Source organism: Lygodium microphyllum, chromosome 10, assembly GCF_053477565.2.
Source record: "Lygodium microphyllum isolate KBCC chromosome 10, Lygodium_microphyllum_v1.1.10, whole genome shotgun sequence".
NCBI lineage: Eukaryota > Viridiplantae > Streptophyta > Polypodiopsida > Schizaeales > Lygodiaceae > Lygodium > Lygodium microphyllum.
Genome location: NC_141144.1, coordinates 86,223,483 through 86,247,109, shown reverse-complemented (window position 1 = coordinate 86,247,109; position 23,627 = coordinate 86,223,483). Strand labels below are relative to the sequence as shown.

The 23,627-nt window shown below is 40.6% G+C and overlaps 1 protein-coding gene across 1 annotated transcript in view; it reads right to left on the bottom strand.

Annotated features, from left to right (window-relative positions):
* LOC148030244 (uncharacterized) overlaps positions 1–23,627 on the bottom strand; it is a 57,741-nt gene that overhangs the window by 8,760 nt on the left and 25,354 nt on the right. The window contains exon 2 of the mRNA XM_087686530.1: positions 2,551–2,727. Within this exon, the coding sequence (XP_087542656.1) occupies positions 2,551–2,727 (177 nt within the window). The remainder of the gene's footprint in view (positions 1–2,550; positions 2,728–23,627) is intronic.

Sequence of the window (23,627 nt, the reverse complement as noted above, 5' to 3'; positions counted from 1 at the left end):
TATGCAAGCTTTGAGCTTAAGTTTGGTCTAGTGAGTGGCTCACTTATGATTAATGATCAAGTCCTTAATTAGCTCCTAATCAAAAACATGAGCAAATTAAGGAACAGCTAGTTATTCACTCGAAAACTTGATATTGGCTATTTGGGACTCTCTTTCTCTCTCACTTTTTGTAGTAACCTAAGTTTGGAGAGCTATAGCAATGAAAGAAGTTACATACTTACTGATTTTTCACGATGAACAACAAGAGGAGAGTGTTTTGCAGCCATCTCAAGATTCTCTCTAGCTGTGCAAACTTTACTTTACAACAAATCAGAATTAGGATTTGTTGTTTACAATAGATCAGTGGCTAGGGTTTGTAGAAATCAGTCACTTTGGGCGTGAAATTTATTGCTTAAGACATTCCAACCAAAAGCCCCCAATTTCCCCCTTATTTTGGGTCACCAAATCATTGAATATCAAGGCAAACATCTGGAAAAATGAATTTAGACATGCAAGTCTGATTTGCCACCACCGAAAGCATTAAATTCAGCATCCAATCTCAAGGCAAATGCATATCAGAGATTAGGGTTTATGGACAACAGATTTACAGGTCTGAATTTTCAACTACTTCAATTTCACATTGAATTGAAGATGCATTGCTTAGGGTGAAGCTCTAAGATTGTTGGACAATCAAGGCTGAGGCCTCATTCAATGAATCAGATCAGTATGGAACTAAGATTTGTGCAAATTCTTGCAGTTTGGCAATAGTGAAACACCATTGATGCATTTCTCAATGTCATGTTGGTCAACATTAGAGGGATTGGAACTCTGTATGCATGAAGACACACTAGTTTGAGTGTGTAATTGAGACAGATTCAAAGCTCATTGATTAAGGTTGGTGAAAGCAACTAAGGACATAACAATTGGAATGAATCTAGTCCATTGAAGAACCAAGCATGCAAGGAATCATTAGCAAAAAGAGTGCTGGTATGTGACAACCGCATTGATCACACGGGTGGGTCACAAGTGGTTCGTGTAAAATCTCATCTTCAATATTAAAGAAATATCATACTTTGTTGAATTGAATAATGCATGTGCTATAAGTTTATGTTCACTACTCTATAGATCAGATCTACATACCAGTTTCACACTGTGTGTGCCTTTCTACGTGCATCACTTATCTAGTACCCATGAAACCCTATGAGTAGGTTTGACTTTAGGTCTATAGTGGATTTGATGACATAGAGTGATTCGCTCATGTCACAGGGTGACACTTTGGCAAGATGGCTGAAGAAGAGGAATCCATAGTAAAAACTATGCTTCTACAAGGCTATACATTAGAGACATAGAGATCATATTGTTACTTCTCTATGATCAAGGCTAGAGTATGATTGACATCAACTTGATGCTTCTTCCAAGGAGCATCTAGCATTAGCATGAAATGTTGGAGTATTCATATGGTGAATTTGTTGTCATGGTCATATGTGCTATAAAGTTGAGGGTTTTCTAGTGCCTACTATGGTATGGGACATGGTGAACATTTGGAGGATCTTCTTTGGTGGCTGATTCTGTGCACTACATCATTGTATAGATCATTGTATTGATCACTTATGATTTGAGAGAGGGTGTTAGCATTGTGCATATCATGTGTGTATTAGGCCTTTCATAGGGTTTTCATTAGCTTATATTTGGGTGCATGCATGGCCACTTTTATGGGCAGCCTAATGGCACTTCAGTGGGCTGTGACCTTAGCCTTATCGAGTGGCATCTCCGTATTTCATACTATATATAGGCATGCCTCTCCTCACATTCATTGCTCACATTGTTGGAAGGGGAAAGAGAGAGCTAGCTGCACTGAAGGAGGTCCGCCGCCCTTAGTCCTATTGAGTGGCATCCCATATGTGTGTGCTTCTCCTCATATTCATTTAAGTTATTTGGAATCGAATCAAGTCAAGCATAGAGAAGAACTTAAATCCTTGGGCAGTTTTTAACGACAAGTATCCCCCAAGTACACCATCTTGGTTGAGCTCTGGTTAATCATTCCTTTCATGGAAGTCGAAAGCAACTAGGAGGAGACTCCCTGCATTGGTAGGAGCTCAACCATAGGGATAGCATAGCCTATTCTTCATGAGATGGGATGGCACCCTCAGGTAGAGGTTTACTCCCCCGCCGTGGCTTCTCTCCAAAACCACCAAGACCACCTTGAGAGGCCTTGTATCTATGTGATGTCATTTTTTTCTTGCTCCAGCAGTGCTGTTGAATGCATTCACTTCCACATTTTATTTGGAGTAACATACTTAGCCACATTATTTGGAGTGACATAACTAGCCACACTCAATTTTGCAAAAAAAGGTGGTTAGAACAAGGGAGTGAGAAAACTCAAGCACTAGTACATTTTGATTACTGCTCTTGAGCATCGCAAAGTTCGAACTTGTGTTTTGTCTTGCATATGAGCTTAGAATAACAATAACATATGAACAGGAATACAAATGTAGTGCACGCTAGAAATTGTACAATACCTATGATAAAAGACAGGAGTAAACAAAGTCTCTCCTAGAAAAGGAACCTTACCTGCTCAATAACCTCCATCTTAATCTTTTTTATGGCGGCCACAGGAGGATTTGGCTTCACTTCCTGGGAAACAGCTTTGCGTTTGGCAAGGCCTGGAGTCTTTGATGGAACTGAAGGAAGATCTGCACACTTTACAGTACAATCTGGTGGAGTTGTATCTTTGCAGTTCACATTGGGCTGACACCACAGACGAGCAGAAGACAAGTGTAATCAATATCTAGATCAAGAAGGGATGTTGATAGACAGCAAGATTCTACTTAAAAACAACATGATATCTCTCCATGAGAATGTCAACACAGTTAATGAGATTGAAGCTGCAAGACAGCACCCATGAATTGAATATGCATGAGACAGCAAATTAATGGGCTTATAAAATCCATTATGCAAATGGGACAGAGATTTATTCAAACATAGCAATCCTTGAGTCAGGCAAAGAAATAAGATATGATCCACCTGTAGAGTTGAAGCAGAAGCACAGAGAGAGAGAGAGAGAGAGAGAGCAGAGAGCATAGAAATGTATTTATACTTAAGGTACAGCACAGAGAGCACAGAGAGAGAGAGAGAGAGAGAGAGAGAGAGAGAGAGGGTGAGTTCATGTGTGTGAAGTAATATATACACGGGAGATGCGTAAAGGGCCTTTACACCTAACAACCTCCCACTTAAAGGTCCTAAGCGAACTCCCACAAGTCTAATGCAATGCTCATGTTGAGCCTTTGCAAGACTTTTAGTGAGAACATCAGCAGGGTTATCCTGTGATTTAATCTTAGTCAGGATGACTAGACCATCATCCACAACCTGTATGATGAAATAGTACCGAACATCAATATGTTTGGTACGTGCATGAAACATGGCATTCTTAGCTAGGCATACAATGCTCTGGCTATCACATCTAAGTATAGGTGTTTTGGTGGGCAGCCCAAAATCCTTGACCAAATGACCAAGCCAAACTGCTTCTTTGGAAGCTTCACTAACTGAAATATATTTAGCCTCAGTGGTAGAGAGTGCTACTATTTTTTGCAATCTAGAGCACTAAGAAACCGCCCCACTAGTCAAGGTAAAAATGTACCCGCTAGTAGACTTGCGAGTATCCAAGTCACCTGCCATGTTTGCATCACAATACCCCTGCAGATCTAACATACCCTTGCCATAGCAAATACATTTTCTTTGTGTACCCTTAAGGTACCGTAAGATACATTTCACTGCTTCCCAATGTGCTTTGCCAGGATTTGACATGAACCTGCTTACAACTCCCACTACATAAGCAATGTCAGGTCTAGTGGCAACCATAGCATACATGAGTGAACCACAGAATAAAGCATAAGGAACACCCTTCATAGTACTGGCTACCTTATCATCTTTTGGTCAATCTGCTTTGCTAAGATTAAGATAAGGTGGAAAAGGTACACCAAGAGGCTTAGCATCAACCATAGAAAAACGATCAAGTACTTTGCTAATGTACTTTTCTTGTGAGAGAAATAAAAGCTGTTGCTCTCTATCTCATGTTACACGCATGCCCAAAATATGTTCAGTTGCACCCAAATCATTCATGGAAAAGGCTAAATTCAGCTGTCTTTTCAATGCATTAATCTAGCAATGCATTAATCTGGTTTTTATGCTTACCAGCAATAAGCATATCATCTACATATTGCACAAGTATAATAAGGCTTCCATCATCAGCCTTCTTAATATATAAGCAGTGATCTACACTACTCCTTTTAAATCCATGTGAGAGCATAAAGGCATCAAACTTTTTATACCATTGTCTAGGAGCCTGTTTCAAACCATACAATCTTCTCTTAAGCTTACATACCAAATGCTCCTTTCCTCGTATAACAAAGCCTTCGGGTTGTTTCATGTACAACTCTTCTTCTAGATCACCATGTAGAAATGCACTTCTAACATCCATCTGGTCAAGTTCAAGATCCATAGATGCTACAATGGCAAATAACACTCAAAGAGTGGTCATTTTGACAACAGGAGAAAACACTTTCTGAAAATCAAATGCCCTCCTTTTGTGTATAGCCCTTAGCCACAAGTTTGGCTTTGTATTCGGGTTTGCCATCCACATATTTGATTTTGTAGACCCATTTGTTAGGAATGGCTTTCCTATCCTTGGGCAATGTAACCAAATCCCAAGTATCATTCTGATACAATTACTTCATTTCTTCCTGCATAGCTAGCTCCCACTTTATCTTTAATTCACATGATAAGGCATGTTTATACGTAAGAGGCTCACCTTCATCTGTGAGCAAAATGCAGTCCAAAGAAGGATCAAATCTTTACATAGGTCTTCTAACACGTGTAAACCTTCTTACCCAATGATATGTGTTATCAGGTAATGGATCCACATCCAAGGAAATATCAATGACCTCATTGTTTGGCTGTTGAACTACATATTCAGGTTGCTGTAATATAATTTCAAGCTGCTGTAATTCATTTTCAGCATGCTGACTTTGGTGCTCAAGCTGAGCATCCCTTTGCTGCTCATTTTCATCTGGCTCAATAATGATACGCTGATTGTCATAATCAACATCAAAAGGATGCTGAATTTTCAGTGGTTGATGGCTGCTCAAGTAACTGATCATACTGAAATTTAACTTTCTTTTTGTCTGAGTCATTAGATGTGACATTTTTCAACAGCTTTGACTCATTAAATACCACATCCCGGCTGCGTAGCACCTTTTTCATGCTTGGAACCCAAACTCTATAGCCCATTTCACCTTCATCTCCATAACCCATGAAGATGCCTCTATGAGATTTCATGTCAAGTTTGGTTCTGCTATCAACACGTACATGTACATAGCTTTCGCAGCCAAAGACCCTTAAGTGGTCATATGAAGCAATTTTGCCAGACCAAACCTCTTCAAGGATGTCGCTTTCAAGTTCACGATGTGGAGATTGGTTGCAAATATACATCACGGTTTTAAGTACCTCTCCCCAAAACAATTGCGAGAGATTAGCTGTGGACAGCATGCATCGAATCTTCTCACATAACGTGTGATTCATTCACTCAACCACATCATTAGATGATGGATTGTAAGGAGCTGTAAGCTCTCGTTTAATCCCATTGACATCACAAAACTTATTGAATTCTTTAGATACATACTCTCCCCCATTATCTGTTCTTATGCATTTTAATTTTAAGCCCTTTTGAGTATTAACCAATGCATAAAACCTATTAAAAGCATCCAATGCCTCACTTTTCTGCTTAAGCAAGTAGACCCATAGCTTCCTAGAATGGTCATCAATGCATAAGTAGAAAAACACTCCAAGGATGGAGTTACATGAAATGAAGCACCGTTGTCGACAATCCACGATTGTGACAAACCATCATGAGCTAACAAAAAAGCATCTATCACATCTGTTTTAGTGATATGCATGTCCTCCACTGTCATAGCAAGCGGATCTAAAAATGCAACCAGCAAATCCGCATCTTTATCCTCTTCTATTTCCTCAATAACAACACTAGATACCACATTTGCTTTTTCTGTCTCTTTAGGGGTAGAGCTACCATTCTTGTCATTCTTTTTGCCTTTTGCATTAGCCTGCTTCTTGCGTTCTTGTTCCCTTTTAAAGTACCTGCAATCGGGCTTTTTATGCCCTTTGCGACCACATTGACAACAAGTTACATCTTGTTGTTTTTCTTTGTTTTTACTGCGATTTTTGTTTTTATTTACAGCATTAGATCTTTTTTCAGTTATTCCTCTTACATTGTAGGCTGATTTACTGTTTTCCCCACTTGCCTTGTGTCTAATCTCTTCATTGAGAATAGAACTACGCACACCATCAAATGTCAAGTTGGGATTATTACTCAATGACACAACCAATGCTTCCCATAAACCGAGCAAGGTCATGAGCAAGAAGATAGCCCTCAATTTAGGATCAAAAGCTGGCAAACCTACATCCTGTAACTGACTCAAAATACCAGTGAAAGCATTCAAATGCTCTGAAGCAGGCTTGGACTCATCAAGCTTCAAGTTGACCAACTTCTACATGAGATGTACCTGATTGACAGGAGTTGTATTCTCATAAGTAGCCTTGAGTTTCTCCCAAACTATATAGGCAGTATCAAACCCCTTTATATCAACCAAGATATCATCTGTGACGGCCATTCTAATATAAGTAATGGCCTTTTTATTCATTTTAGCCCAATCATCATTTGACAAAGCAACAAGCTTATGTTCTGCTAAAGCATCATCACAATCCTTTAGAAAGAGTATACCCTACATACGATCTTTCCAAAGATCAAAACCATTGCCATCAAATTTACAAATCTCAAAGAGATTCTTTGTGTCAGATGTAGATGCACTGCCAGCCATCTTCAGTAATACACAACTGCAACAAAGGGCTGAATGATTTAAGCCAATAGCAAGGTTGCTGAATTGTAACAGCAAGTACACACTCTTGTACTTCCAAGGTGTCCAAGAAGCAGATGTTTAGCTGCAATTTCAGTCTCAAGTACTGATTACAGCATTATACATGAATCAAAACTGATACATTTGCATTAAAGACAGCTCCCACTTAAGTAATACATCACCAAAATTCCCAAATGCAATAACCCAAATGCTGCATTTACCACTATTTCACTGCACAGTGAGTATTCAGTAATACATGTACCAAGAGAAGCTGCCCTTTTTCAACATTTGAAGCATCCAAAACTCAAAAGACTCCCACTCAGCAATGAATCTGCTGCAAATTTCATTGTCCAGTCTTAAATCAACTCAAAATACATCACCAATGTGAAAAGCCCCAAAATTTCTGCAGTGAATCTACTTCAATTGCATCAATATATTTTCCCGAGCATCAAGTACAGACTAATGTTGCAGAAATTTCACGAATTCTGCAAAAGCCCCAGATTTCGGGGTCCAAGAGTGCACAATTTCCAAGAAATTGGCACAAACAAGCAAGAATTTCACTTGCATCTGAAAATCCCCAAAATTTTTGAGACCCGTACACTCAATGTTTGCAATTTATGGATCAGGAGTCACTGAAACATGTGTCTGGCACCAAATCTAGGACATGCCCCAAATTTCTAGGAGCAGATTTGCACAAATTCGTGCTCTGTGCTTGCTCGTGTGAACACCAGAGGAGAATAAAGTGAAGTGAAAATTTTTCTGAATTTTAAAGAAAGAAAAAAAATATTCCATTGACCCGCCCGATTGACAGACGTCAGTCCGTGCAGCTACATGACCCGTCAGCACCTATCCCCCATCACAAGCAGTCACTCGCAACTGTCACGCTGACCTGAAGCCCCACAGCGCCCGCTTGATCCGTCGTGAAGTCGTCACCTGCCCCCGTCGACCACCAGTCAGTTACACCTACAACAGGTGTTAACACAACTGACGCGTGTTGGTCCCAATGGTGACAACTGCATTGTCAACAGTGACTACCAGTCACGATTGCCTGCATGTGTGAGCCATTGGCTTTGATACCAGTTTGTAATGTTGAAGCGAAAGCAAAGAGAAAGCAGAGAGCAGAGAGTAGACACATTAATCGAGGTACTCAATATTCCAGAACTGAACAATGTTGAACACTGAGATAGAGTGAGAGTGAGTCGTCGAATAGGTGTGTACCAGTGTGGTACACACAAAAAATAAAAGAATGTATTTATACTTAGGGTACAGTGCACTTACACCTGCTAGGGTGAGTTCACATGTGTGAAGTAATATATACACGAGAGATGCATAAAGGGCATTTACACCCAACACCACCTACATTTGTATCTGAATGGTTTTCACTAGAAAATTTCTTAACTGAAGAGTCAGCTCCTAGCTTCCTTAAATCTGGCTCCAATCCAATTTGTCCTCCCTTTTCTTACTCCCAATGGTGTTGTTCTGCTTCTACACATTTTCCCTACATAAAAATTACTGCATTTAGCTTGCGAGCTGAATATCTGTAAAATCCAGATGCACACTTGCCTCTTTAAGAGAGACTTCATAAATAAGGGTGATGATATGAGGAAGAGGAGAGAGAATTTTCTCAGGACATGGGATTCTGGCACCTTTTTCCTCTTCCAGACCCACATGGTTTGGCATTATAGACCTCCCGACTAGCCATTCACTCAAGCTTTGTGATAGACTTCCCCTTGTTATATAATTATTGATATGGAAGTCCCTTACAAGGCTGTTTTGTACCTAGTTTTTGCCTTCGGACACTTTGTTATGAGGCGTCTTAATAGAATTTTTACTTTTCTCTGAAATAAAAGGGGTGATAATATAGACAGCAATGACAACTCGAATCTGTACTTTTTCTCCACAATACAAGTCCTAGAATATTTGCAAGAAACCAGATTTGCACAAAGAGCACACACTACGAAATGGTTTTATAAATAAATTGTAACATTTCACAGCTGAATCTGATAATCCGAGATCCACATAGAAACATTGGTGAAGAAGTGATTGCAATATTGTGAGTCATGACTCCTGACCATATGGAAGCAACAAAATTATGCATGGCATCAGTCATTCAAACAGCGGTTTATGTGAATCATTTACCTCTTCCAACCCGTGAGTACAATTTTCACAAACTCACTAGTACTTGGGTCAACATAGTTTGACTATAGACTCCAAAGTGCTTGATTTGGTCTCCTATTGCTATTCATGGCAAGTGGCTGCTCTAGTTCTACCAGGAAGTGGAACGGACTATTTGCTGTCCCCTAATGTATCTAACAGCCATCTAGGGACTGTTTTAGCTTCCCAAATAGCAGCCCCCCTCATCGGCCACTTCATCATCAGTAATGCCTTGATCAATGGGCTAGAAATCAGGCTGCTGCCCAACATGTGTTTGCTGCTGAATTTGCTACTGTAAACCCTCAATAGGTTGCTGAAATTGACCAAAATCAGGTGCACTTTGCTAAAACAATGGTAACAAACTATCAAACATGTCTATAGGCCCCACATTGGGCTATTTTTTGCAGTCTATAAAGGGCTGACCAGTATGTTCAGCAAAAACCATATCACTACTAACAAAAATCTTATTTGTGCAAGGTTAGTACAAGCAGTACCCTTTACTTTTTGCATTGTAACCTTTAAAAATGCATTTGATAGCCTTGTCTTACAATTTATGTCTTCATGGCTACGGCACCAAAGAATATGCCAAACAACCAAAGACACCAATATGTAACACCACTGGTTTCCAGCCATTCCAAGCCTCATAAGGTGAATCAATCCTTTAGTAGGGCTACGATTCAGCACATATACTGCATACTAATAGTATCAAGCCAAAACTTTGGGAGCAACTTGTTGTGTGAAAGCATACACCATGCCATTTCCATCAAAGTGTGTTTTTTTCTTTCAACCACACCATTTTGTTGAAATGTGTAAGCCATAGTACACTGATGTGTAATGCCCCTTTCCAAAAAAGAAGTTAAACTCTCGTGACATGTACCCCCCCCCCCCCCCCCCTCGATTGGTATGAAGTGTAATCAGCTTGCATCCACTGTCATTTTCAACCAAGGCAAAGAAGGTTTCAAAGCATGCAAACACTTTTGATTTGTACCTCAAAGCATATGCCCAATAATGACGAGTCATGTCATCAATGAAAGTAACAAAGTACAATTATCTTTTGATGGATTTGACATGCATGGGTCCACAAACATCAATATGCACAAGCTACAACATCCATAGACCCACCTTTGAGAGACAGCACAATGCACTTTTGCCAAGCCCACAACTCTCACATGCATTATGAGTAGGTGCTTTCAATGGAGCAAGATCAAGTATCATATTTTTGCTTCTTAGGTGAGGAAATGCTTTATCTGTGAGCAGACTGGTCATATTACGTCTAATTGTCCGGACAAGAATAAGAGATCAGCTGATGATGATAAAGAGGACAGGAAAGGAAAGAAACCCAAACCTTCAGCAAGTTTAGTGCCAGATATGCTGGGAGATAAGCCACACTCGAATGCTAATGAGCTTTGCAGAGCTTGGGGTAAAGTTAGGGATCAACATGTACTTATTTTCTTTAATCCTGGAGCTAAAGCAAACTTTATCTCACCAGAGTTGGCTTCTACTTTGGGCATCAGAGCAGATGAGATGGGCTACACAGCAGAGGCAGGGTTGGCATGTCCTGGCCACTCAGAGTCTGTGACACCCATTCTTGGAAAGCTGTGTCTTCATATACAGTCTTATGTTGATGCAGAAGAATTTTATATCATGCCACTTGAAGGCTATGATGTCTTGTTGGGAATGCCATGGATGTTCAAAAAGCATGGTGTGATGGATGCCTTTAACAAGACACTGACTTTGGAACATAGGGGAAAGACTCATGTGCTTGATGTGAAGCTTAAAGGAGAGTCTCTACCTGCTGTATCGGCTTCTGCCATTACATCTGTAATAAAGAATCATCTTTGTGCGTAGTTGATTTTTGCACGTGATGTCAAGGATAATGATGAGTCAAATTTCTCTATGCTAAATAGAGACAGGTCTGCTTTCTTGTCTCAGTTCAGTGATTGTTTTTCTGACTTATTACCATCACAGTTGCCACCAGAGAGGTCTGAGAATCATGCGATAGATTTGGTGCCAGGCAGTAGCCCACCAAATAGACCTCCGTATAGGGCTAGTGTAGCCCAACAGAAAGAGATATTGAGCCAGATGAATGAGCTGTAAGGAAAAGGGCTGATTCGGCCAAGTTCATCTCCCTTTTGCTGACCAGTGCTCTTAGTGCATAAGAAGAATGGCTCTTGGTGCATGTGTATAGATTATCGTGCGTTGAACAAGAGTACTATCAAGAACAGGTTCCCCATTCCAAGAATTGACGACATCCTTGACCGTTTGGAAGGAGCGTCAATTTTCAGCAGGATAGATTTGAAGAGTGGATACCATCAGATCAGGATTAAGCAAGAGGATGTGTATAAGACTGCATTTAGGACCACGTTTGGTCTCTATGAGTTCTTGGTAATGCCATTTGGACTTACTAATGCTCCTGCTACGTTTAGTCGAATGATGGACAGGATTTTTCATCCATACACGCAGTTTGTTGGTACATTCTTTGATGACATGATTGTCTTTTCAAAGAATGAACAGGAGCATAGAGAACACTTGAAAGCAGTCTTTGATGAGCTTTGCAGTAATAGGTTGCTTACCAATGGCAAGAAGAGTGAGTTCTTCTTGAAAGAAATCCAGTTCTTGGGGCACATAGTGTCAAAGGATGGTGTCCGAATGGATCCTGCTAAGGTTGAAGCAATTAGAACATGGCCAAATTTGAAGACTGTCCATGATGTTAGAAGCTTCTTGGGTTTGTGTTCTTACTACAAGAGGTTCATTCGCAATTTTGCAGAGATTGCTTCACCTTTACATGCTTTACAGAAGAAAGGAATCCCTTTCCAGTGGACACAGAAAGAGATTTCAGCTTTTAATCTTCTTTAAGAAAAGATGACTTCTAGTCCAGTGATCATTCTGCCAGATCTTAGGAAGTCATTTGTTGTCCAATGTGATGCCTGTGGCAATAGCATTGGTGCAGTGCTAATGCAAGATGGCCGGGTAGTGGCTTATGAAAGCAGAATCTTGCGAGGGCCAAAGAAGACTATGCAGGTCTATGAGAAAGAATTGTTGGCTGTGATTCATGCGCTTTCTAGTTGGAAACACTACGTACTTGGGGCAGACTTTGTTGTCCAGACAAATCATCAGACATTGCGTTATTTCTTAACTCAGACTAAGCTGTCAGAAAAGCATATGCGTTGGGCAAACTTTTTGTCAATGTTCCATTTTCAGATTGTGCATGTGAAAGGCAAAAAGAATGTTGTGGCTGATGCTTTGTCAAGGAAGCCACAAATTTCAGCTGTGTCAATTCCTTATCATCATGAGCTTGATGATATGAAGGAACAGTATGCTGATGATGAAGATTTGGCAAGGATCTTTGATCAGCTTGTCAATGGACAACATCATGAGCATTATCTTCTCAAGGATGGTTTCATGTTGATGCATGGTAGACTATGTGTGACTATGCCATTGAGACGGAAAGTTATGACAAAGAGTCATTCTCCACCGTATGCAGGGCATCGTGGTATTGATGTAACAATCAAAGCAGTAGAGACATTCTTGTATTGGCCTACTTTGAGAAGAGACGTGGATGCTTTTGTGCGGCAGTGATTGATTTGCCAAAAGGTCAAGTTTGACATGCAAAAAGCACCAAGGCTTTTACAGCCATTGCCTATTCCAGATAGACCATGGGAAAGCATAGCTATGGATTTTATCTTTGATCTTCCAAGGACACAGACAGGAAATGATGGGATATGGACTATTATTTGCAGGTTTAGCAAACAGGCTCATTTCATTCCTGTCAAGAAGAAGATAAAACCAGATCAGATGGCACGTTTGTTTATGTGCAATGTCTTCAAGTATCATGGTATGCCACAGTCTATTGTCAGTGACCATGATCCACGGATGACAAGTCTATTCTAGAGAGGCATATTTGAGAACATGGGCACAACGCTTAAGTTCTCATCGTCATTTCATCCACAGACTGATGGACAGTCAGAAGAGGCAAATTCTGCTATCTTGGATCTGCTTAAGTGCTATGTGTCAGAGCACAAGTCAAAGTGGGAGCAGTATTTGCCTTTGGTCGAGTATGCATACAATAATACTGTGCATTCGTCAACAGGCAAAGCCCCTTTTGAAATTGTTGAAGGTGGTAAAAAGGTTCCTCCCATTTTGCACACAAAGGATAAGATCTTTCAGGCATATCAGTATGTGCAAAGTATGGGTGAAATGTATCAGAAAGTTAAGCATGCCCTTGAAAGGACTCAAGCAAAGCAAAAGAAAGCTTTTGATCATCACCGTCGTGAATTGATATTTTCACTTGGTGATTGGGTACTGTTGCGGTTTAAAAAGGCACGCTTAAAGAAGCGGAAAGGCAAGGAAAGTCTTTTCACTAAGCTTGGTATGCGATACTATGGGCCTTTTCAAGTAACAGAGAAGATTAGTGATGTCAGTTATAGGCTGAAATTGCCTGACAATTGGAAGATTCATAATGATTTCCATGTAAGTCTTCTTAGACCTTATGTGGGTGATGTGCCAGAAGATATGCCAGCTGAGGAACAGCCCGAAGTTGAGGAACTTGATGAAATTCTTGTTCCGGAATAGGTACTGGCACACAAGGAAAGGAAAGTGAAAGGCAAGGTTGCTAGAAGGTATTTGGTTAAGTTCAAGAACTATCCAGCTATAGATGCTAAGTGGATGGATGAAGGTGAACTTGCAGAGTCACCTAATGTGTTGGAACTTTATCTTGAAGCATTTCGCTTGCAACCTACCTTGACTCCTTGTATCTCTAAGCTGAAATAGATTGTCAAAGTGACAATTGCTCAAGAAAGAAAATATGTACAGAAACAGATTTTGTAGAGGTTAACACTTATTGTGTCCATATGGTTTTCTGAGTGCTAAAGAAGTAAGTATTGCTTGCAAGAATACAGTTTTTACTTCTATTGGATTCAATACATGTTGTAACAATGGTTACTCGATCGGGCATGTATTCTGTGAATTGACTCGGTGGGGATATCATTTTGATGTACCAGCCACTAGATCTCTAGTCAGGGTGATGTGGAGTCATCAAATGAGAATCTGCCACTATAGGGATATCATTGTGGTGTACCGGCCACTATATCTGGAAACACTGATGTGGAGTCACATGATGATATTCTGCCATGTTTCACAGTTAGAACATACATGTGTTAATAGTGTGTTTAGTTCACAATGTTGACTGATAGCATGTATGTGTTGTACATGTGCTGCCAAGTGTAAGTTCACTGGGTTAGCTGGAAGCATGTATGACATTCATGCAAACGAGGACGTTTGTGATTTCGAGAGGGAGGTATATCACAAGACTGCGACAACTATTACCTTTTTGTTGATTTCTTTATTACATATTTTATTTGGTTTTTCTTTTTGGAAGGATCTCTCTTGAAATCTAAACGCCTGAGTTGCATGGCTAGTATGTGAAACGGAGAAGAATGTCTAGTGATTCAAGACTGGACAGTTAAGATCCAATATAAGTCTGGAAGAGACTGATGGCACTGTAGATTGACAAGTCTGGAAGAGACTTGTGAAAGTGTATATGGACAAGTGTGTTGAAGAACTAGCCTGGAAGAGACTAGTTCAAAGTGAAGATGGTCAAATCTCCAAGAGATTAGTCCATGTGGGGTCATCAGTGGAAATTCACTTTCAGTTGAGCTACATTACAAATTTGGATGTAGCCATAGTCTGCAAAGATGGTCAGAAGACTAGTGGGATGCAATGGAAGTAACTCCTAAAATTTAAGGAGTTACTATTTTTGGACCTCAAAGTCTGTTCGCGTCATTATCTTCGTTTTTGCACGAGGATAAATCCTCTGGTCTGTGCCAAGGTCAAATTTTGAGCAGAGGATGGAGAATTTTAGACCGGAAGGTTAGAACGGGAAACACCTTCCAGTGCTGCCATTTGGCACAAATTGGTGCACTTACCTCTTTAAAGAGGGCTGGTATGCAGTTTTTGGGCCAGAGGGGCTCATTTGTAAAGGAGAGGATGGACAGTTGCTGATGGAGAATTGTTGAGAGCTGGCCTACCTTGTCTATGATGCACAGAGGGTTGAGCTTGCTCCCTACTTTCTCTTTCTCTCTCCCTGACAGTTATGGATATGCCTCAATTGAGGGCCTTTCTGCTGATTTATGTACAGTTGTGTGGGAATATGTTGTTTTTGCATGAGGCAAGAGCCTCCTTTCTCCAGGAACAGGAGCAGTTGTTTGCAGTTCCCAACAGGGACAGGTGAGGGTGGTAACCTCACCAAGCAAGTGCCTGAAACAGCACTAAACCAGAACTGATTCTGGACTATTCAGAGGTTATTTCAGAGCCCAATTGATGTCAAAATCAAGGGGCACTTGGCACAAATGATGCAGAACAGTGCAGGGAACAAAATGGGCTGAAAACAGGTTTCAAAACAGGTCTGAACCAGTAATTACAGCAGGCTGAAATGGTCAATTCTGCACTCCAACCAAAAGTTTCAGACTTAGGCAGAGTTTCCCCTCCTGGTCAACTTGTTGAGTCAGTAATTGTACTGTTATGCTGCCAAATTTCACCCAAAATAGGTGAAAGACAGCCCATTGTACTTTCTCTTTCTAAAGATAAAGAAATACCGCAAGGGGCGCCTAACTTAGGGGCCAACAGGGTGTCTGGGTTGCAACAGGAGCATTCTAGCTTCCTGTATTTCTTCTTGATTCTGTGTCTTTAAGTTCAGGTAAAGTGGGCGACGGTGAATTGGGTGAAAGCATTTATATGTTTTGGTTGTACACTACCGCCCTTCCCAGTGAACAGGCCGGTTACAAGTAAACTAACATAATTAAGATGACCAATTGAGTATGCCATAACTCAGTGTCATCCCAATGGTGGCATCAACCTGTAATGCATCCTTTGATGCTCTCCTTTCATATAAACAAGCTAATAGAGGCCATTGTACAATGTACAAGTGACAATGAGGGCATCCTCATCACTATAGTCATAGATACTCCATCGATTCATGTGGAATTTAACCATAAAACCAGCACATACAATGGCTAAAATTGAAAGAAAATTTTTCTTGATGCCAGACACATACAAGACCTTTTCAAGCATGATAGTTTTCCCATCTATTCCAATAAGGGGAATTTATCCAATGCCTTAGATTGCATACAAAGCATTATTTGTACATACAAATATCCCCCCTTTTATATATTTAGATATGATACAAACAAGTCACGAAAGGACATTATGTGCTTGAACGCTCTGTTGCCAAAATACCATATGCTCCAATTTTGCGCCACTAATAGACCATGTTCATGTGAACTTTGAAGGAGGATAATACAAACAACACACAACAAAAGCATAAGATTGACCAATGTCCAAGCTTGCTATATGTGCTATTGTATCCTTCACACTTGCTGAATTTTCAGCAATAATCATGCCCGTTTCCTCTTTTCACTTGCCATTCTCTTTCTGCATACTTCAATAACATGCCCCTTTTTTCTGCAATAATTGCATCTCCTTTTCTTAGCACCATCGTCTTTGGTGTTTAAAGAGTCCGTGGAAGAAGCTCCTTTGCCTTTACCCTTTGACTTTGACGGCTACCATGACTTCCCATTGTTCCAATGTGTTTGGTTGCAAATGCTTGATTTTCCATACTTATGTTAGAGTAATTCACCCATGATTGCTCTTCTTGAAATAACAATGACACCAACACATCAAATGTGTATGTCCCGGCATCTCCTTTTGCAAGTAAGCAGTGTAGTAGCAAAATGTTTGATAAGTATCAAGTAGGCCAACCAAGACTATAGATATAAGAGAGGCATCTGAAATTATTTCATCAATATTTGCAAGTTGCTACATGATATCCTTAACATGTGTAATGTATGCATCCACAGAATCACCCTCTGTCATGTGCTCCATCTCAAGCTGCTTGTGCAAATAGGCTACATGAGCCTCATTGCGCACCTGGTATAACAAAGCAAGCTTATCCCAAGCATCCTTGGCCGTTGTGCACAACCGAATATGCCGGATAACCTGCCTTTTGCACAAGAGTGCAATCAAAGCATGAGCTTGGGTATGCAAAAGGAGCTGGAGCGGAAGATCCATTGGTGACAATGGATGAGCTAGATGAAGCGGTAGCATTCTGTGTAGTTGAGCCTGCAAGCCTAACCTCTAAATCACATACATAACCCCAAAGCTACTTGGTGATGTCAAATTCATGTATGCCCACATGGAATAATTAGTGCCATCCAATTTATTGAAGTCCCCAAACATATTGAGCAAATCATTTTGCCCTACCGTTTCTTGCTGCAAATTGCTAGTATTTGTGACCAGCTGCTGTCCAAAGTACAGATACAGGGGCGGCACAAAAATAAAGTAGAAAAAGGCCAAAAAACTTACAATTTTTTGCAAAATTGATGACAACAAAGAAGAATCGGTAGCTAAAAAGGCTCCAATATCCACTAATATCAATGCAAAAGGTGTAGTTGGCCTCAATGTCGATGAATTTGGAAAATTTTCACAAAAGCCCCAAATGTATCTGTTGACATTTTATGAGTTTTGGGCTCGAATGTAAAAAGCCCCGAATTTTTGGTGCAAAATCAAGCAATTTTGAACACCAAACACAAAATCCCCAAATTTTTTTTGAAATTTTGGAACTTTAGGCAAAAGCCCCAATTTTTTTGAAGAAATTGGGTAAAAATTGATGTCTGTAATAAAAATCCCCAAATTTATGCCTGATGGGGGCTGCATGCAAACGAGCATTAGTGGAGATTGAAGTAATTGATGATAAGGGTTAGGGAGAAATAACAATGTAATATGTTGATTGTCGAGTATCAAGCTAAACACTTATGCATGTTGTCGGGGCCTTAAACAGAGCTAACATGATGTGACAGGGACCTGTTGGGGCTAGTGATATGGCAGGGACCTATCAGGGCTGTGTTTCTGTGCTAGATCTATCAACAACTGTCCAATGTGAGTAAGTATGAGCTATCAGCACAAGTCAGAGGACGCAATTGTCAGGGGAACATGTCACTCATCAAGATTTGATCGCAGGTTGCAGCGTGGCAGGCAGAACCAAGTCTGGAGAGAACTTAACAAACAGACGGACCATGACTAGAGAGAGCACAGTAAACTCTTGGACCAAGCACAAGGGTGGCAATAGATTTGATGGTATTGAAGCGTGTTGTTCAACAGGCTGGAATAGCAACCAATATATGAGAAGGTAGCCGAGCAGGGGGCTTAATGGCAGCAGTGGCGAGCGGCGACGATGGCTTAGAAGAGGTATGCTTTAACACAATTGTTAGGTTAGGTTTCAGCAGTACGGATAGGAAGAAGTGGCAAAGGCTTTGATCTATCATATCAAACTCAATGGTTGGTCTTGCAAAGCAACCATGTCAAACTTTATAAGCAACTTTGACATGGTTCCTTATAAGTACCATTGCTGCAAGATGAAGATGCCTTGATGTATCTCATACACATCAAGGCCAAGGAAGAAGTGGCAAAGGCTTTGATCTATCATATCAAACTTAGTGGTAAGAATCTACCGCCTGCTCAATCTCCTTTGAAAGATTACATAATGAGCACACATTGACTAGTCTCCAGCCAAAAGTAAAGGTTGGGGTTTTGTCACATGATATGATCTTCGAAAGCCATGCTCAAGGAAGACATGGTCAATCTAGTGATACAAGGCCTGAGGTGCCTACTTCATGGCATAGAGAGCCTTATGCAAATAATAGACATGATCCAACTTATTGGGCACAACAAAACTTGAAGGCTGATCTCTGTGAAGACATGCTTGGGTTTACATTGAGAAGACACAAAATGTATGAACATAATTAAAACACAATAACCCAAACAAAAACACAAACAACGAAGAAAGATAACTCTAAAGAAACTGAATTCATGTAGTAAATAAACAACAAGCGTGCACACAATGGAGCTGTCCAGCAGCCAATGACTCTCATGGGAGTGGGTTGAGGGAGAAGTCAAGAGTGTGACATCCACCAAAGATGGATCTAGAGTGCTATAACCACCATTCAATGCTGAAAAAAGTGTGCATGCAGCAAAAACACAATCTATAAAGTGTGTTTGGTAGACTGTGACCTCCAAGAGTAGCACAACAGTTGGGTGACTAATCGAACTTGCAAACACAGCTGTCCACATGGCTGTGGTTGGCAAAGAGGGCGGCAGCAGGAAACAAGCTATCAGGTGCTAGAGACTGTTGAGCAAGCAAAGCAGTCAGTCATGTAGTCAATGACCAGCAAACTGGCGGCAATGGAAAATCTGCAAAATGCAAGTGTTGTCAGGTCAAAGGCTGAGTGGGAGGTGCTGAAACTGAATGATCGAGATACTAAGTGACTAAGCACACCACCTATTTGTAGATAAAGAACCAATTTTCTGTGGGAGTTTGCTTATGGTACACAAAAACTCTTTGTAGCATTAAATTTTGAGTTTTGGGGTTGTTTTAATGAGCTAAATAAGGTTTGATATAAAATACTCATTTTCTAGCTTTAACAATCTTGCCTTCAAAATGGTGCTGAGAAAAGCTAATTTGATGTCCAGGCCTTATAGACCCATTTCATGCCAATGATCTTTCTCTTAGGAGGAAGAGGCACCAACTGTTGAGTGTGATTCCTCTTGATAGGGTCAATCTCACCCTCTATAGCACAACGCCCGATATCCTATGCAAGAGCCTCCTAAATGGTGGCAAAATCCCGATCCCCCATAGTCTTAGTCATAAGGAAATACTTCACACTATGTGGACCCCCTACTTCTATTGGCATTGCTATAAACAAGCTGATCATCAAGGTCCTCCAAGACCCCAAAAAAGAGAGAACTCCAAAATCCTACATAAGAGATTGGAACCGTCAATAACATGTGGGGCTCCTGTATTGAAAGGGCTTCCTTTTGATCACCATTATCCGAGTCTAGATCCAAAGTTCCCCTAAAACAAGAGAATAAAAGTTGGGTCCCATTGATGGCAAAGGTGTTAAAAAGTGAGGAGATGAGCGAACCAGAAATTGCATAGGGAGAAGGAAAGGTAATCTAGAAGGGAAAGGAGGTGCAAAAGAAAGCCAATGGAAGGTGTTAACGTAAAAATTCATTACATACTGATTAGCTCTTTAAAACAGCCCCAAAACATATAAATTTACCAAAAGTTTCATTAGACGTGGAACCGTTGTAGAGAGCTTGTGTCCATCATGCAAAACACTAATTTGGGAGGATCCTTCTACATCTATAAATAGATAGGCTGCCCACCATTTAGATTATCCTTCTATGCAGGTTTCTCACTTCTACATACAAATTTCAGCCATCAGCCTTCACTCAATGGCTGCCTAGCCTTCACGACTACTGCTGCATCATCATCAGGGTGTCCTTGCTGTTGGGGACAGCTCCCATCTACTGCTGCTGGACTATTCCAAACTACTGCATTTGTTGTCCCAACCTGCCACCTTGCTGATCAGCCACATCGATCGCATCAGCTTGCCTACATTTTCAGCATTACATGCCTGTATAGCCACTAACACCTCTCCCACAGTTATCACCCTGCTGTCTACAGCTCCAATGCACAATTTCCAACTTCCATTTAGTGGTACACTGCTGCGTTTACCAGATTTCAGGCTAAAAACTGCTGTGTTTTGGTGACCAGCCTGCTGCCCTTCCTTATTCAGCACTCTTTCAGCTGCGATTGGTGGTTACAACACTCGAGATCTGTCTTCCATGGACGTCATCACTCACTGCTTTGCTTTTGAGCATTCTATACACTCTTACATTCATTTACCACATTGCTTCATTCACTTCAAAGTTCTCTTCTATCTTTGTTTGTGTTTGTGTTTTTGCACTTTGAGTTTTGAGTTAACATTTTGAGCTTCGAGTTTGCATTTTGCATGAGTAATTGTGTTTTAGTTGTGTTTATATATTTTGTGTTTTCTCAGTGCAAACCCTAGCATATATTCACATGGTATCAAAGCCGGTGGTCTTTTAAAGAGTATCATGTGGTATTTTGGAGGCTTGGTTTTCTGCAAGATACATTGGTGATACATAACCATTTCACAATATCTCAAACTCCTTGGGATCCTACTATCTTATCAAGCCTCTCCATCACTAGAGGGCCTGAGGAGGCGTTACGGATTCAACAAAGAAGACAACCTTCACCTTCACCTTCACTTTCTTCTCCTTTTCCAAGCTTCATGATAGTTGAGGAGTTTGAAAATTTCATGCATATCAAGTATCCTACCCAATACCTCCCTCCTACCAACTACCAGCTACCAGCTACACTCGAACTGGTTGGTGAGACTAGCCACCTCTCTGATCAAGGAGGACATACGGCATTTGAGATAACTTGCAAACCATCTTCTTCATTTTCGCTACGCCCAGTGTCAAGTTCGTATAACCCCTTTAAGTCATATGAAACAAAACCCTCCCCTGTTTCTCCTTTTGGTGTGTAAGATCCAGATAATTTTGAATATGTCAACTTTAATCGTACCACCCACATCTCCCGAATCTCTTTCTTTTTCATGATTGCACTCCACTTCAGCATCTAGTACACTGGGAGTTGGGTCTTCCATCTCTACTTCTAGTTTCTTCTCTTTCTCTACACCCCATATCACCTATCCTCATTAGGGGGAATCCCACCCTTTGACACTATGTCTTATTCAATCTCTAACTGAGCAGTGGTAAGCTTATTCATTTTCTTTGTATGAAAAAGGACCCAAGTACTCCAATTTCTCTCACAATGACCTAAGCTATAGTCTTGTGTGAGAGCACTCCGATAGCAATGCATTTCTATAATTCATCATTCAAATAGAAATACAAATGGAGCCATAAGAATTAAATTGTGCAATGATAATAAATTATATATTGTATAGATGATATTATGTATAATTAAGGATGCCTAGGGTTGCAAATTACTAGTATAGGTGCACAATCTCTATACTTTTCCCACCATGAGACAAGCTAAAGTTGAGACTCTCTTAACTTCGCAGTCTCTCTACCAAAATGCAAGCTTTCATTGCTGAATGTTAAGAGATCATCCTCAATCCTTTGAAGTATGAACACATCACCACCTGTCACCTTCGTCATATACTCCATGAATCCGTCCTCTAGCTCCTCACTCTCACACTACTCATCATCTCACCAAAGAGGATACAAGACATGGGCCATTGCATGAATTGGTCTATGAAACCAATTCCATCTCTGCCACACAGCTACAATTTGAGCAATCCTAAAGAATCAAGATATCAACATTAAACAAACATGTGAAATGTCAATTCAAAAATGATTATTCAAATATAAATAATAATATCAATTTGCAAAACAAAGAGCTACTTGTCCAAGGGAAAAAAGTTATTCTTTTTGAAAGCCTCTCCTACTTTATCCATATCCATATAGTCATAAAGGAGACCCATGGTGCTATCCTCCATATTGGTGATGCGTAGCACTATGTAGACAGGACTGAGAGTTCTCACCATAGCCTCCACCTCTTTCCACCAAGTATCGTTCATGACATTACGCCTAAATGCCATGGCCTTTAGATAATCATACTCATCCCACTGCATGAACTCATTAGACCATATAGTGTGCGCCAACTCCTTGTGAACGCGGACCAACCTCTCAAGCACAATGAAGATGTAGGCAAATCTAGTGGCAAAGGGTTTTAAGAGCTCAAGGTGGCTAAATGAGCAAAAGATAGTGAGGACTTTGGGCCTCCTCACAAAATTGACTATACTTTTGGCAATGCTGAAAATGGCCTCAACCCATTGAATTTTACTTATATCCTCGATCAAAAGATCAATAGAATGAGAAGCACATGGCATCTATACAATGGCTGGAAACTCCTCCTCTAACATGCTACCCATGGAGACCAAATTGCTTCCATTATCAATCACAACCTGCACAATATATTCGGGCCCAATTTGCAAGATGGCATCTCGCAAGTGCTGCCATATAAATGCACCTATCATGGTAAGGCCTGGCAAAGAGGCATCAATGGTCTTCACAAACATAGTACCCTTACAACATGAGACCATTATATTATACACATTTCTCTGACAGACATCAAACCATCCATCACACAGTGTGGTACACCCATACTTCTTTCATGCATCTTTTAATGGCTCCAACTGAATCTCAATCTTGTCCTTCCTGAGCTCCCGTGTTTGTAGTGCCTCTAAGGATGGGCCCTCCCATTCACATCCAGTGCAGCTAATGGCGCTCATGGTTCACTTCCATTGCTTTGTTTTAGCCACGTGGGAGGGAATGGCACGCCTAATGAATAATCGCATTAACTCTCGAGTTGCCTCAGCTATGGCTTGCGTTTGCATGTGTGCTAGCCCTCTATAATGAATGTTTAGGAGCACCTAAAACATCATGTTGGGGCAAAGGAATCCTTGTTACACATGAGTTAGCAACCGAAGCTAAAATTGAGACACTTGTGGTAGGAGTTGATGCAACCCTACTTCTCTTTGATGGCCCAACTGCACTTGTGCTACCCTCCTATTGAGTTGTGGCTAAGTCTTGGTCTTGTTCTACATCAACCATAGGAAGACCAAGCCGTTGCCTCCTCCGTAGATCAAGAGAAAGCTTCATCTCTTGGCACATTTGCACATG